Genomic DNA, 16,876 nt, shown 5'->3' on the forward strand with positions numbered 1-16,876 from the left:
TTCCACAATAAGCAGGTGGATTGTTGGTGATATGTGTGGGTATCATGATTGGAAGAAAAAAAAAAACCTTCCATCAAAGTATCAGTCTTTTGCAATCTAAGAAAGATTGTGGCTTACTACTGTTTGCCAAACATAATGAAAGGGTTATCAAACCATTTAGAAATAACATTTCTCAATGCAAGATTGCAAAGAATTTGGGTAAAATAAAAAAAAAATATATAGTTTCTGTATACGTAATATGTGTGTAATATACTTGTACTGTGTGTGTAATCATCAATGGTTGCATGGACTTTCAGTGGAGGGCCAGAAGTCTCTAAAAATACCTTCACTTTTGTTTTAAAGATGAACCAAAGTCTTAAGGGTTTGCAATTAATAAATGAGCAAAAATTCTGCCAAGCAAAAATTTACATACCGTTTTTATTTGTACAAATCACACTATAATAAAGGAGGGAAGTCTCGGTCCGACGTCGGATTTTTGATGTGGGATCTGGCAACCCTAGAATCCGGAAGTGCTCATTCTCGGAAAGCTGCGCGGGAAAAGCGTCTGTTTGGGTGAGAGCGGGAGAGATACTGTACACAGAGCAACTGTGTATCAATTGTTAAACAACTTTTGTAACTTATCGAGGTGAGTGGTAAGTTTTTAATTAAACGCATTGTGGCTTCATCTGTTACTGATTAACATTACGTGCAGTTTATATAATTTTTTCTGTGTTAGGTAGGTATGTATTACACATGATATTCGTTTATAATCCCAGGTTATAGTTATTTGTTCCACATTAATGTTACTGTTTACGAGAACGTTTATTGCCACGTTAGTTTTAAATAGTTTGTTTTTGTGTTCATAAATTATGCACTTTTAAGCCTAAATGGCTTCAGTGTTTGTTTTGTTTATTAAAGAATCATAGCAATGCTTTCATATCCACGATTTCAGTTACGTGACAAAAGTGTTTTCCTTTTGTGAAGTTGATTTTTGTTTTTCGGTGTCAGTTTTTGTGTTTCCCCTCATTATTTCCCTGATATTCCTGCCTTCATCTCAATGCATGATCAGAATATCTGTATTTCTTTATGTCCTTGTCCATCAGGTGTCAGGATGAAGGTGGTAACCTGTGAGATTGCCTGGCATAATAAGGAGCCGGTGTACAGTCTAGATTTCCAGCAGAGCGGTGAGGGAAAGATAGAGCGGCTCGCTACAGCTGGAGTGGACACCACAGTACGGGTAAGAGATCCTCTGCCTGCCACGGGGAAGTCGTGGCCTAATGGTTAGAGAGTTGGACTCGCAATACAAAGGTTGCAAGTTTGAGTCTCGGGCTGGCAGGAATTGTAGTTGGGGGGAGTGTGTGTACAGCAATACCATGACTGAGGTGCCCTTGAGCAAGGCACAGAGCCCCCATCTTGCTTCCCGGGTGCTGCGGCATAAATGGCTGCCCACTGCTGTGTGTCTGCACTTTGGATGGGTTAAATGCAGCGCACCATACTATATGTCATGTCACGTTTTTTAATACATCATAGGTATCTCTTTAAGTTAACACTGATGACTGATATAGATTATAAGATGAGAGCTGCTCTCTTTCAGATGTGGCGTGTGGATAAAGGGCCTGATGGGAAGGCGGTTGTTGAGTTTTTGTCTAACTTGGCCCGACACACTAAAGCAGTGAACGTAGTGCGGTTCTCACCCACCACTGAGGTCTTGGCTTCTGGAGGGGATGGTGAGTTTAAACTTTACCCTGGTAAGTTTGTTGAAATTGCTTGTAGTGTCTGTAAATGGTTTAATTAAATTTCTGTTTCTCAAGATGCTGCAATCTTGCTTTGGAAACTGAATGACAATAAGGAGCCTGAACAAACCCCGACCTTTCAGGAAGATGAAAATGATCAGCTCAATAAAGAGAGCTGGAGTGTCGTCAAAACGCTGAGGTCTTTTATTTATATATAAAAATTCAAATGATCTGTAAATTCACATGATCTGTTTTATAAATGGATGTTATTAATCTTGTGCACAATGCATCTTATCAAAATGTTTTAATTGTTTGTTTTTTCGAGATTTGTAATTTTTTTTCAAAATGTCCAAGACTTCTGGTGAAATGAGACTTCTCTCTGTTAATGTATGCTGGACTTTTCAATCATTTAGTCTACATAAATCCTCCAAATTTCTGCAGGCTCACACTCAGATGATCTGCCTCCATACAATCAGCAACCACTGCATAAATCAAGTCCCTGTCCTTGATTATTATTATTATTATGTCAGAATATCAAAGAAAATATGTGCCACTGATTGCATTTCATTGCAACTTTAAGTCATTTACTTTTTGTAGAATGTGAAATGCTCATGTTGTTGCCTGTGTTTGTTAGGGGACATATTGAGGATGTATATGATATCTCATGGACCAGTGATGGGAATTTCATGGTTTCGGGATCTGTGGACAACACTGCTATCATGTGGGATGTCAACAAGGGTATGAAACCTGAAGCAAGACTAATGAATTGCATATGTATTTTTGTTTTTATAGATGTGATATGTGACAGGATCAATTATGACAATGATTATTGAATTCAGTGCCTGTTTTGTTTGCAGGTCAAAAGATGTGCATTTTTAATGATCATAAGAGCTATGTGCAAGGAGTAACATGGGACCCTCTTGGACAGTACATCAGCACATTAAGCTGTGACAGGTTAGTGTGTAGATTTTAATAACTGCTTAATTTCAATCCATTACAGATTATCATAGTCTAGAGTCATATAATGACATATAATTAACATGGTTTTGCATACTGACAGCATGTAAATTCTGTGTCTTAGGGTGATGCGTGTGTACAGTGCTCACAACAGGAAAAAAGCTTACAGTGTGAGCAAGATGACTTCATCTGCCGCTGCAGAGGGAGAGGTGAGTGTCACTGGGATAATCAGTTGGCCTTTTTTTAGTAATAAAGATGATATTAATTAAGAGATGATCTGAACACCTGAACACTTTTTGGTTCAATTGGACTGAATTCATTACGATTGATGAATCTGATTGTAGTGTTTACATGAACGCTAAATAAAGTGATTGTGTTGATGTGTGGATTTATATGTCACAAGCTACAAATCGGAATAGATTTTTTGACGTGCACACAGCTCAAACAGTGAAAGTGACACAGATAATACATAGTTTCTCACAGTTTGCACATAATAACCACTCTCCTACACGGTTTCTTTATTTGTTTTACTATTTACCCTTTTATGGATAAATATACATATAAACTGCTGTGCTGCTCATATTTATCTTGCAAAAAAAAACAAAAAACCCTCGCCGCGCCCAAAACGGGTTGCCTGTGGATGAGTCTCTAAAACAAGGTTGTCCTGCTCACTTCACAGTGGCCGAGTGAAAGGAGTTTTATAATAACCGTACACGCATTTATACAACACTTTCCTTCAAAAGGAAGACCTGCTCGTTCATCATACGTCATTACATTATTTCTGCATCATTGCACATGTGCAGTACTTTTAGTTTTATGGTTCAATTAGTTTGATTGTTTACATGCACGCTCAATCGTATTAGAAGAGGAATAAACCACCCCCTTCAATCCGATCGAAATTTCATTTGGATCAAACTCAATCGGATTTATTAAGGTGTTTAGATGAACGTTTTTCAGTCCGATTGAGCCGCCAATCCGATTACAAACGGATTATTTGGGTGCATGTAAATGTAGCCAGTGTGTTGTTTTTACTTTTAAGTTGGAAAAAAAAGTATTGTTGTGGTTTAAATTACTCTCCTTTATACAGGTGAAGAACTACAGAATGTTCCACGATGACAGTATGAGATCGTTCTTCAGACGTCTCACATTCACACCGGATGGGTCATTCCTCCTTGCACCAGGTACACATCTTTCTTCTTTTTTTACATGTGTGTATACTGTGTATGCCTACGTTATGTATGTGAGTAGTTATTCTAACAAACTTTTATGTTTTAAGAACGTTATTCAACACAATCAGTGTGCTTTGTAACTTGTTTTTATTTATTTTTTGTCCATTACCTTGTATATTCCTTGTGTAGCTAAAAAAAATAATTGTATTTATTTACTCATTTTATTTTTAGCTGGGTGTGTCGAAGCTGGAGAGAATGTCACAAACACAACATACGTATTCTCCAGAAAAAGCTTTAAGAGGTTTGTGTTTTGTTTGATGTTGTAAAGCTATGCATATTTATCACATATACACTGCCAATCAAATGATTAAAGCATGGGGTCAGTAAGTTTTTTTTTTTTTTTTCAAAGAAATGCAAACTTTTATTTAAAGTTTGCACGATTAATACAGATTGGACGCGATTAATCGCTATTGTCCTGTGCATTTAGTCAGTAAATCGGTTCTGTGATTAGCAGTAAATCTTCATCACTTGTTTTCAGGTGGAGCAGCATTTACTACACAGAGCCGTAGTTCTCTGACAAGCTATGTAAAATCAGATTCATAATCGCAGACGATATAATTGTAGGATTATGAAATGGACTAAATTGGTCTCGATTATGACAGCTGTTTCTTCTCAGTGTATTATGACTGTGTAGTAAATGCTGCTCCATCGGAGAGCACGTGAAAATATCACATTTAATAACATGTTTTAACTCCAAATTTACTTCATAACGTCAGTCGAGTGTTTAAAATAAATATTATGACTAAAATTATAATAAGAACCCGGATAAACTATATACGGCCATTGCCGTTTGTTTATTGGTCACGGTGAATCAATGAAAGTAGTTAAATATTCTGCTTATTCAGCTGCAGCAATAGGCACTTCCTGGTTTTCTTTTTCGAGGCATATTTGGATTTTCAGCGCGAGAGCTCCCTCTGGCCTTTGGATGGAGATTTGCTTGTGATCACAGAACCGGGCTTCACTGAAATATACACGACAATCGCAGCTTCTGCCTAATCACGATTTATTGCCTTTGCGTTTTAATTTCAATAAATCGTGCAGTCCTAATTTTATTCAGCAAATATTCATTAAATTGATAAATGTATCACGGTTTCAACAATGTATTAATAAGCACAACTGTTTTAAACATTGAACAACAAATCAGCATAATAGAATGATTTCTGAAGGATCATGACACGCTGAAGACTGGAGTAATGTCTGTGGTAAATTCAGCTTTGCTATCACAGGAATTAACTGAAATTGTAAATATCCAAATAGAAAATATTTATTTTAAATTGTAATGATATCTCACAATATTACAGGTTTCATCATTTTTTAAAACATTTACAAAAGCTTACAGAATGGTGGTATAAACCATAAAATGTTGGGACTCTAGTTGTCATCACTCAGCCCAACTGCTGACACAGTCTTGATTTGTGTAATCCTGCTTCGTGTTTGATGTGTATTTGTGTATCAGGCCCATAGCTCATCTGCCCTGTCCATCTAAAGCCACACTGGCTGTGCGCTGCAGCCCAGTTTACTATGAACTGAGGACAAAAACAGCTGAAGGTACACAAAAAACCTTTCCCAAGCTATTGTTCTGCTTATGTCACATGTGTGCAGTGGAAAGACAGTATTGTTCTTTTATGTTCCACAGATGGTTCCCTGAAGCCAGTGTCAAACGCGTTTAATTTGCCATATCGGCTGGTGTTTGCAGTTGCATCAGAAGACTCCGTCTTCTTTTATGACACACAGCAGAAGCTGCCTTTTGGATACGTGTCTAACATCCACTATCACACGCTGAGTGATCTCAGCTGGTAGGTTTCACAGACTTGTTGGTGTAGTGTTTTTACATGACTTAATTTGTGGTTTGTTGACATGGTGATAGTAGGAAGATTCTTCTGTCAATAAAATGCATCCCAATGTTGCCTGAAGTGACCAAGTGTATTTGGTCACACAAAAATGTGAAAATAAACTATAGAGTCTGTAGAAATTCTTTTTTCATCAACCTGTTAATTATAATAAAAAAGTAATTTTATTACATTTGATATAGTTTTACATACTTAAATTTTATTATTTTAAAATCTCATTATTATTATTTTTATTAATGCACATTGGTACCAATTAATGGCACCATTTTATTCAATACTTTCTGCAACTTCCTTTTGATAAGACTCTACTCTGAGTATTATTTATTTGGCAGTCTATGGGACAGTCTCAAGCCTCCCGGTTTTCATCCAAAATATCTTAAATTGTGTTCCGAAGACATACAAAGCTTTTACAGGTACATGGGAGTAAGTGAATGGTGACAAAATGTTCATTTTGCAGTGGAGTAACCCTTTAAGTCATGGCCAGTGTTGCTGCTTTATTGGGAAATTCACAATAATTTATATATAGCCCATGCAACCAAACCCTGTCTTTTCTTATACACCAAAATTAATGCACAAGAGGGTAACCTGAAACACTTGTTGAGATGAGACCTGTTGAGATGGTCTTTATCTGTGATGAAGTCCTTGGAAATTCACCTCCGATGTCTTATTGTCCAGGTTATAGAAAATGCAGACATCAAGAGTCTTCGAATAATTTTGGGAATAACAGTTACTGACTAACACATTTGCTGTTATGGATATTGTTCCACAGGTCTCGTGATGGCTCTTTCTTGGCTGTCTCATCCACTGATGGCTACTGTTCCTTCGTCTCATTTGAGGAAGGGGAGCTGGGCACTCCACTGAAGGAGCGACCTCCACTGGAAATGGTGACCCCATCCTCTACTAATGAGAAGAAGGGCAAGAGATCCTCCGCCAATGGCAGGACTGCTTCCCCAGTCCCTCGCCAGACCAACACACCTGCACAGGAAAAGGAGAAAGATGGATCAGCTGGTACTGTGTCCTCCAAGACCCCCAGCGTACCTGTTCCAGAAGAGAAACACACACCCAAAGCGCTGCAAACCAAACCTCAGCCCAGAAGGATCACACTCAATACCCTGGAGGGCTGGGGCAAACCCAGCACCCCCAAATCACCAGCAACTGCCCCCAACACACCCAAATCTGCTCCCTCCACCCCTGGATCCAGCAGAGGACCCCTGACACCTCTTACAGCCCCCAGCACTCCTCTTGGACCCCTCAACTCCAAAAATACCACAACTCCAAAGGGACCGACTCCTAGGTAGGGCGGCACATCTGTGGTATGATTTGATGTCGTTGCTGTTTGTTTGTTTGTTGGTTTGTTTTTAAACAAATGTTAACATTAATTTTTAGTCAGTAAATTTATTTTATTTATTTTTTATTTTTGGGATGTTTAAACAAATGAATACTCCTATTCTGTAAGAACCAGTTTTAAAATGCTTTATTCTATTCTATTCTTTTGAATTATATTCTGTTCAAGGAATCCTGAAACGGTATACCACAGTGTCCACAAAAATATTTAGCATTAAAATTGTTTATCTTTGATTGGGGCTGGACGATCAGCCCAAAATTTATATCACAATATATTTCTTAATTTCGGTCGATACGATATAATTCTGATATCGATATGAACACTAAAAAAACAAGGCAAGAAAGGCACAGATGTCTGTGCATACAAACTTATGAAAAATGAATTTGCCAAGTCTGTCACCTCATTTAAAACACAATGTTTTAGAAAAAAAAAAAAACGCTCAAATTTAATGTTTAGGTTTTTTTGTATTTAGCCTTCATGAAAACAACAAATGTGAAATCGCTGTCAAATAATCATCTCAGACTCACCTTATTAACTATAGGCTAATATTCACTACCAATCAAAAGTTGTTGTTTTTTTTGTTTTTTTTAAATCTGTTCTCCAAGCCTGCATTTATTTGATCCAAAATACAGCAAGAACAGTAACATTTTGAAATTTTTATTATTAAAACTAACTTTTATATTTGGAAATATGTTAATGTAATTTATTCCTGTGATTTTTCAAAGCTATATTTTTAGCATCATAACTCCCGACACATCTAAATCATTATAATATTCTGATTTGCTGCTCAAAAATAATTTATGATGTTGAAAACAGCAGAGTAGAATTTTTTTCAGATTCTGAATCGATTCGGAAAATTTCTGAACCGATTCTGAGCTTGTTTATTTTTCCGCTGTGAGACGTGCACATTGCTTGACAGTCTGTGATTCCACCTGTCGTGTTTAACTTCAGATATGCTTTAATTTATGCCGTTTGGAATGCAGTACTATAAGATGCATGAAACTCGCACACTGACAGACTTTCACATGCGCTTTGTGTTTGTTGTCCTGAAGCTCAGTTTATGCTGCGGTTAAATACACTTGCACTTTCAGATACTCTTATATGAAATTGATGAAGGTACACACAGTCAGTTATGTTTTCAGATCAGGAAAGACATCTGATATCGAAATAGATCTGTGCATGAATGCAGCCTGTTAAAGCGGCCACTTTCTATGATCTCATTGGTAATAATCAAACTGCAATAATGCTGAGGTAAAAAAGAAAAATTCTCAACTATTATCTGTACACTTTGGGACACTTGTTATTTTTTAAATAAGTAATTGTTTAAATAAATAAAGTTAATTTTGACTCCTATCGCACGGGTATTACACACCATGTTAAACTGACCCGGGACCCGAAGTAATAGATTCGTACCCAACCCGGACCCGGCAGATCATTTAAAATACAGACCCAAACTCGTACGGGTCTCTGGTGCACTATGAAGACGTACCTCTACTTCAAATAAAGAAGTTTATGTTGACCAGATTTTTAGTTAATCATTTAGGCTACAAGTAGTTATTGCATATATTAAGCTTGTAAAACTATGGTGTTAAATGTGATGCGGTCAAAAAAAAATTAATAAAAAGTTAGGCACACCAGTGCAAAAAGTTAGTTTAGAGCCCTGGTTTTAATATGAAATGTAAGGGGACTGACTCTGGCGCGATCAAGGATTTGTGGACATTTTATGTAGCTAAATGCTAAAGCCCTGCTAAAAAAGCCGCCTTGTGTACATTTCGGAGAACCAGGACAAATAGTTCAATCGATTGCTCAGGCATCTAAGAGGCACTGAAATCTGTGTTCTGATTCGGCTCGGTTCATACCAGTTCCATAAGGCACCAGGTTTCGGTACCCAACTCTACTAAGTAGCAACACTGTTTAAATGGGAATCCTGAGGATACATAGGTGGAGTGGCACCCAGGATCAATGGGGCTTAGCAGCTCAAGAGAGCGAAGACCTCACCATATAGGATTTACTAGCATGCAAACTTACCACAGTGTGGATTTTAGAAAGTGCACAAAGACTTCATGTGCACACTTACCATAACATGGATTTTTAGATACTGTTCTAAGGGGCTTTCGTGGTACTCCATTAGGTGGAATGATGCTTCCCAAAAACAGTATGTTTGAGAGTCATCACCAGAGGACCTTCCGTAGATGGGACAGAAACTGACAGGTCCCAGAAGAACACTGCAGCGAAATGTAACGGAGGATTAATACACGCATGACTACAAGCAAGATAATACATATACATATATGTGTGTGTGTGTGTGTGTGTGTGTGTGTGTGTGTGTGTGTGTGTATATAAGGTGTAAGGTGGTCACTATGAAACCATAGAACCACCCAAAAACATCATAGGTCCAGCATAGGAGACTGTCATGCAAGAAGTTGTCATGCACCTCAGTCAGGTGGGGAGCTGTTTGTTATAGGGGAATCAGGAAGGGGAAGATAAGGGCAGATGTAAAACCCCCAAAGGGAATGAGTCAATTCTCAAGTATTACTTTGATTTGGAAGAAAGTGCTGACGCCTTGTCTGGATCACGTCCCTTAGGTCTTACCTACCTTCCTTTAACCCGCAATTCCTCCTACCCCTACCTGCAGGTGAGAGAGGAGTGCGAGCCGCGACACTAGCCTTCTGTACCCGTCTGTGATCCTCAGACCGAGATGGACCAGGAGCCCTATGTTGTTCAGGCTGAGACCTGGACCTTCCTTGAATTAAGGTTTTGAAGGCCGCTGGGCGCTCCTTCGCCTCCCTGAATTTCTCGACTACCTGTCTGAACGGAGTTACCAAAAAGTTCGAAGGGCGAATCCCACAGATGTCTTTCCCCTACCACCATGGCTGCCATAGACCTGCCCATGGGGGAAGAGGCCTTGATGTTGTGTGACGTGTCCTCCCGGCGCCTATTTATTCTTTAGTCGCACCGGTAGTGAGGTCAGGGACTGTTGCCAGCTAAGTTGATGGTGATTTTTCAATGTATGCTTCAGACACGGGTCACGACGAGGTGTTCCCTATAGCGACCCCTGAGGATGCAGTTTGAAGTTCCCTTGAAAGGGAACTACATTTAAAAATATTATTATTAAAAATTATTTCTAAATTTAACTGTTTTTGCTGTACTTATAAAATAAATGCAGGCATAGTGAGCAGAAGAATTCTTTAAAATAAAACATTTAAAATTAAAAATAAAATTCTTACAGTTCATAGACTTTAAACTGGTAGTGTAAGCTAATTAATCTTATAGAATGAAATAAATGTGCTTTAGCAGTATAAAGAGTATGAAAAGTGCTCTGAGCTGCTACAGAGATTTTTTTTTTTTGCTGGAGACGGACTTAAATGCAAACTGATTGTCTTCCAGCAGAAGGTGCTGTGAGAGCGGTAGAACTAGCAGTTTCTCGAGTAATGGCTGTAATCAAAGCTAGGGTGACCAAATGTGCCATTTTCCCAGGACACAAACTGGCCAGGATTTTTATATTGCCTAAAATATCCACGTTTTGGCTTTGTTTGCGCTGCGCAGACCAACTGTTGTATGACAAAGTACCATATGAAACCTGCAGTACTCGTGTTTATTCAACGAAATCAAACGCCTCAAATAAATCAATGTATGGGAAATAATTTACTGGCAATGTATATCGGAGATCACTGTTATTGAAATAAATTATATCCCGATACATATTGATATTGAATTATTGTCCAGCCCTACCTTTGATAAGACTAAGTGTTTCTTTAACACCAAATCTTCATGTCTGAATGATTTCTAAAGAATCATGTGACACTGAAGACTGGAGTAGTGTCTGTCTGCTGAAAATTAATGCTCTGATATCACCGGAATAAATTACATTTTCCAATACATTCATAAAGAAATGAGCAGTTTTACATTTTAATATTTCACAATATTACGGTTTTCTTTTCTTTTTTTTCTTTAACAAATGCAGCCTTGTGAGCATTTTTCAGACAAAAAAAATGTTCAGACAAACTTTTGATCGGTAATGTTTGTGAGACAACACAGCTGACAGTAATTGTTCAACTTCTGTATTTTCTTGGTGTGACTATAATGGCACCCCCCATACATGTATCCCTGAATGTATGTGTATTTAGTGTTTCAGCCAAATCCATGATCTAAGCAGTAACAAATGTGCACTATAGATCGAATATGTCCTTTTCTTCCAGACGAATTTCACTGACTCCAATTGTATCCAAATCCCCCACTCCTTTTGTTACCCCATCTTCCACTGAGAAAGCCAAGCACGGTTAGTAGACCCATTTGTTTCTTTCTGTTGTTTTGTTTATTTTATTTAAAGATTTGTAAAATACTTTTTTATACCTTTTTTTTTAAAGTATTTGCTTTAAAATATATATATATATATATATATATATATATATATATATATATATATATATATATATATATATATATATACAGACACACACACACACACACACATGCATATGCATATGCATACAGTCAGGGCCAAAAATATCTGCACCCTTGGTAAATATGATTAAAAAAAAAAGACTGAAAATCTGCATTAATCCTTTTGATCTTCTATTAAACAATTCACAAGAATGTATCCTTTCATTGGGTAATAAGAATTTAATATTGGGGGGGGGGGGGGGGGTATCATTATGAAATAATTTTTTTTCTCTAATACACATTGGCCACAATTAACAGCACCCTTTTATTCAATACTTTATGAAACTCCATTTGCAAGTTTAACAGGTTTATATTTTCTCCTACAATGCCTGATGAGGTTAGAGAACACCTGACAAGAGATCAGAGACCATTCCTTCATCCAGAATCACTCCAGACCCTTCAGATTCCCAGCTCCATGTTGGTGCTATTTCTCTTCAGTTCACTCCTCATTCATTATTGGGTTCAGGTCAGAGGACTGGAATGGCTACAGCAGAAGTTTGGTTTTGTGCTCAGTGACCCATTTCTGTGTTGTGTTTGAGGTTTGTGTTTGAATTAGTGTGCGATCCAAACATGGCCCATTATAGGATTTTAACAGAGTCAGTCACTTACTGATTTTTGTATCTGTTGGTATTTGATAGAATCCATCATGCCATGTGTCTAAACACGATGTCCAGGACCTCCAGCAGAAATATAGGCCCACAACATCAAAAATACAGCAGGATATTTCATTGTTCACATGGAGTACTATTTATCCCTGTTTTCACCAAACCCATCTTCAGTGTTTGCTGCTAAACAGCTTTTTTTGTTTGTTTGTTTCATCTGATCATAGAAGCCAGTCCCATTTGAAGTTCCAGTCATGTCTGATAATTGAATATGCTGGAGTTTGTTTTTGGATGAGCTAGAAGAATTTTTCTTGAAACCCTCCCAAACAACATGTGTTGATGTAGGTGCTGTTCCAGCTGTGGCATTTGGAGAGTCTTTAGCCGCTCAAACTCTCCTTCTCACCGTGGATTAGGACGATATAGACACACGTTCTCTTCCAGGCAGATTTGTAACATTTTCTGTTGGTTGGAAATTCTTAATTACTGTCCTGATGTTGGAAATGGGAATGTTCACTGCTCTAGCTATATTCTTAAAGCCACTTCACCAATTTGTGAAGCTCAATTATCTTTTGCTGCACATCAGAAATATATTCTTTGGTTTTTCACATTTTGATGGATGATTATGGGAATTTGGGCTTTGTTTTCCCTCATCTTTCTATTTCTGTGAAACTGGAAGCCATGGCTGGATAATTTCAGGTTTATAATCACCCTGGAGTGCTCAAAATTGTGAATATGAATGGAAATATACTTCAGAGATATTTTACTCATAAGAATTTCTAGGGGTGCCAATAATTTTGTCCAACGGTTATTTGAGATTATTTCATAATGATATTAATGATAACAATGCAGATGAATTTTCACAGCCTTCTTTTATCATATTTACCAAGGGAATTTTTGGCCATGACTGTATATGTTTAGAAGAGCATTAGTTTTTCCATCTCATTTTCAGTTGCCTTGAAGGCCTTGTTTAACCTTATTTGTGCATATTTTGCTGTCATTTACTATGGATGATTTTTGTGTAAGAAGCATGTGAATTAATTATGTTTTTATATTTGTACACATTGTCTTCCCTCCATTTATAAATATTTGTTTATTACAGAGAGACCATCTCCCCCCAGAGACCCAGCGTGCAAACCTCCTGAATCCAAGAGGTCCAAGACTGATGTCCCCAATGGTTCTGCCCAGAGCAGTGAGCACAAAGTGAACACAAAACCCAGCATCAAACCCCAGGAGCCATAAACACTGACTGTGGTGCTTTGTCCCTCTTTAGTAGCACTCACATCATCAGATAAGAAGTACACTCATAAACCAGAACCTTAAACACCTGATCCCATGGACATATGGAGTAGGGATGGGCATTCGATTAAATTTTCTTAGTCGATCGTCGGGAGAATTAACGATCGACTATCGATTAATCATTAATATTTTTATAATATAATTAATTATTTAATTTTTATAATAAAAAAATGCAATGAATACAAAAATACAGCGTGTTTTTCCTCGGTGAGACCTTTATTACAAGATCAACTTGTGGCAGACAGTTAAACTACGTTCAGGCAAACCGAACATATATCCGCGTGCATATGCAGTGCTCTAAAGCAGCGGAACCTGCAGCTGCTAGCAGGCGTTCTTAACCCTTTCGAGTCGATTAACGCATATATGCGTTTTGAGTCTGAATAAAGTGCTTCATTCTTTTTTCTGAGGAAATCCATTTCTCAAATCATCAACCACATCACATCTTTTTGGGGTGAATTATGTCTTAGTCCTCTCATCGCGAAGCAAACAGTAAAATAAAATAAAAACTTGAAGAACAGTCTCGCTGCCTTTTCTTCTGTGTGGGCGTATTCAAGCCGCGCGCTTCAGTTTGAATCTGAATAGCGAGTTCAGCGCGGGGGCGTGGTCACATTAAATATAATGAAGGAAGATATGATAAACAGACATTGCGTTGTTTTCATATGGATTACTTTATCTCAGAATATTTGTTTTTCGGAAGCACTTGTTTAGTTTAAAAGTAGACATCCCAGGCTTTCTATAGATATCTCTCTCATGTCTCTTCGTTGAGTATTCACGGAGTTACGGTTCATTTTAATGAAATGTTTGTACATGACGATCAGCGGAGACAAAGACTGTAGACAGCGCACCTTGTTTGTTATCTTTATTTTATAAGTGCACAAAGGTTTTTTGTTATTATGTCTGTATCCAAAAAAAAACTAGACCCTTTACAGATTCGATTGATGTATTGCTCTTATCTGTACGATTAAAACTGAGAGTGTAATTTATCAGGGGTTATCAGGAGAAAATGACTCAAAACGCATATATGCGTTAATCGACTCGAAAGGGTTAAAGCCTCATGAAAAATTGCCGGGATGCATAGGATCATTTGAGTCGTGGCTGTGTTGTACTTAAACACGGCATCGCAATGTTTGCAGTTAACTAGTTCGCTTTTTAAATCAAAATGGTCCCACGCCACACTTCGCCGTGACATCTTCATGATTATTCTTTGAAATCAAAACGGAAGATCACAGATAACCGAGTAGGGTGTCAAATATTGCCCCATGGTGGTAAAATATTTAATTGCTGCCACACAGTGAAATTCATTTAATTGCTTGAAGACTCGCACTACGCAACGCAACCTGCATTAGATAAAAAAAATGCTTTAGATTAATCGATAACAAATTAACATGATCGAGGAAAATCTTAACGATCAATTATCGATCGTCGATTAATCATGCCCATCCCTAATATGGAGTTATGAACTTGCATGTTATTTGTGTATGTATGATATATCTGTTTTCTATTTGAAGTGGGAAAAAATACATGTAATTATTATCCTGAAGAAACTACTTCCTTATGACTTAAATTACTTTTTTATCTTTAGGACAGAAATGTTTTACTTTTGTACCATCTGTTTGAATTTTCTTCATGAATACACTTAAGAATGGGGAGGTTTTTGAAGTAAAACAAATAATAATAATTATGTAATGGATTGCAGTTTTTTGTAAAGAGTTGCTTGAACATTTTGTGATTCTTCAAAAAACAAAAAGACAAAAAAAAGTGTTAAATGACTTGCCTGGGTTGTATGGTTTTTGCTGCATTCAAACTGATTGAAGGTGAGAAAAAGATTCCATCAAAATATTGTAGAAAGTTATTTTATTATACATATTCAATTTTATTGTCTTTAACAGATTTTGATTTTGTACCACACAAGCGTTTAATGTAACGTATCCTGTATTATTAACATGTTTTACACTTAATTTTTTCTTTCCCTGTTCAGAACCCATTTCAGTATTCTGTGTAATATAAACTGCACTCAATGCATTTAAATCTTTTCTTTTTTTTTTTTTTTTTTACAAAGTTTGAATTAAGATTTTTCCCCAAGTTGCCATTTTTTTATTTATTAATATGGATAAATGGGAGGGGAGGGGGACTATTAAAATAGCTGTCGGTGTCTTCTGTAGCCACCAGCTGTTTTAAATACTTCAGCACATCTCATCCTCAGGGACTGCACCAGACTTTATTGCCCTTAATTGCCTGCCACCTGTAAATATTAATTTTTTATTTTTTTTTTTATTTTTTTTTGCTGATTTTATAAACTCATTCATACTGATCAGCCACAACACAAAAACTATCTGAACCAACTTGATTCATCAGACCAGGCAACCTTATTACCTAGCTAAATGCTCATTGAAGGCACTTTAGGCAGTGGCAAAATTTCTGTTATGCATCACATTTAATGTAGCACACAAAAAGACACTGGTGATGTTTTTTTTTTTTTTTTTTTTTGACCTGTGTAAGTTTTATCACAAAGATTTACTGTAGACCAAATAAGTAAAACTACTTTTAAGGCGTAAACTAATAGACAGTGACTGTGAAAGCAGCTGTTTCTACAATTGTTGGAAAGTGTTTAGAAAATAATATCCCATTATGTGGCCCAATGCTTCTAAAATTAACCATGTTCATGGTATTAATGATAAATACAACTCTGTTTACATTTAATTGAACCGTGTCATCAAAACATCTCGGTTACGTATGTAACTTTGGTTGAGATGATGAGATGCTGTGACTTTCTGGAATTTGATGGTGTAACCTTGTCGAATAGAACGTAGTACCCATGCGAGATCTCGGGCAGGCGTCTCCATACGGCCCAATAGCCTGCCAGGGCCTCTATTCATTCTACGTTTGGATTTAACGGCTGACCTACAGTTGCCAAGACATCTCGTGATTTCTCCCCATTTGGAGTGGGGGCTTTGAAGGCCATCATAAATGGGCCACGCACACATGACCCTAGGGCTGTCTCTTGAACTCTGAAGGCTGTGAAGCGCAGAGTGTTTAAGCAAGTGCTTGTCAAGAAGACACAACCTAAAACTGCCCGAGGTGCTGAATGTGGAGGGACAGTTAAGATCTGAGCCGAGAGGCTACAATGAGAGGCGAATACGATTGTGCGGTTCATCCAAACCCTCCAAAGGCAAGCAAAGGAATCAGGAACTACTACTAGGAGCCTGAGAATGAGAGGCCTTGATCAAACTCAGGTCTATTATGTTAAAGTTGGCGTGGGTGAGACCTAGGAACCCAGTCCTTTTATGAGGTCCTGCTGTTTCGCTGCCTAGAACTTTTCCATGACAGTCATGACCAAATCCCTGAACAGACCGTCATTAGAAATGGGGGGGGAATGTCCTTTTCCTTAATGTCAGTAAAGGTGAGCCAAAGATGCGTAGTCCATAGTCTGTAGCTCGCCCGA

The 16,876-nt window shown here is 37.6% G+C and overlaps 1 protein-coding gene across 3 annotated transcripts; it reads left to right on the forward strand.

The window, feature by feature from the left end:
• Positions 1-461: 461 nt before the first annotated feature.
• LOC127964744 (chromatin assembly factor 1 subunit B-like) lies at positions 462-15,309 on the forward strand. 3 transcript variants are annotated; one of them, XR_008155129.1, is made up of 15 exons: positions 462-625; positions 1,083-1,216; positions 1,574-1,706; positions 1,791-1,911; positions 2,347-2,450; positions 2,570-2,666; positions 2,794-2,878; positions 3,757-3,850; positions 4,070-4,139; positions 5,355-5,446; positions 5,535-5,694; positions 6,518-7,042; positions 11,293-11,372; positions 13,238-13,476; positions 14,880-15,309. XR_008155129.1 is itself a non-coding variant. In XM_052565061.1 (14 exons), the coding sequence occupies exons 2-14, from the start codon at positions 1,091-1,093 to the stop codon at positions 13,375-13,377; spliced, it is 1,827 nt and encodes a 608-aa protein (XP_052421021.1). In that variant the 5' UTR covers positions 462-625; positions 1,083-1,090; the 3' UTR covers positions 13,378-14,007. The 3 variants fall into 3 exon arrangements, 2 of the variants coding, with proteins under 2 accessions (XP_052421021.1, XP_052421022.1); XM_052565061.1 differs by lacking the exon at positions 14,880-15,309 and having other exon boundaries at positions 13,238-14,007; XM_052565062.1 differs by lacking the exon at positions 14,880-15,309 and having other exon boundaries at positions 503-632; positions 13,238-14,007.
• The last annotated feature ends 1,567 nt before the right edge of the window (positions 15,310-16,876 follow it).

Source organism: Carassius gibelio, chromosome B9 (genome assembly GCF_023724105.1).
Source record: "Carassius gibelio isolate Cgi1373 ecotype wild population from Czech Republic chromosome B9, carGib1.2-hapl.c, whole genome shotgun sequence".
In the NCBI taxonomy this organism is placed as follows: Eukaryota; Metazoa; Chordata; class Actinopteri; order Cypriniformes; family Cyprinidae; genus Carassius; species Carassius gibelio.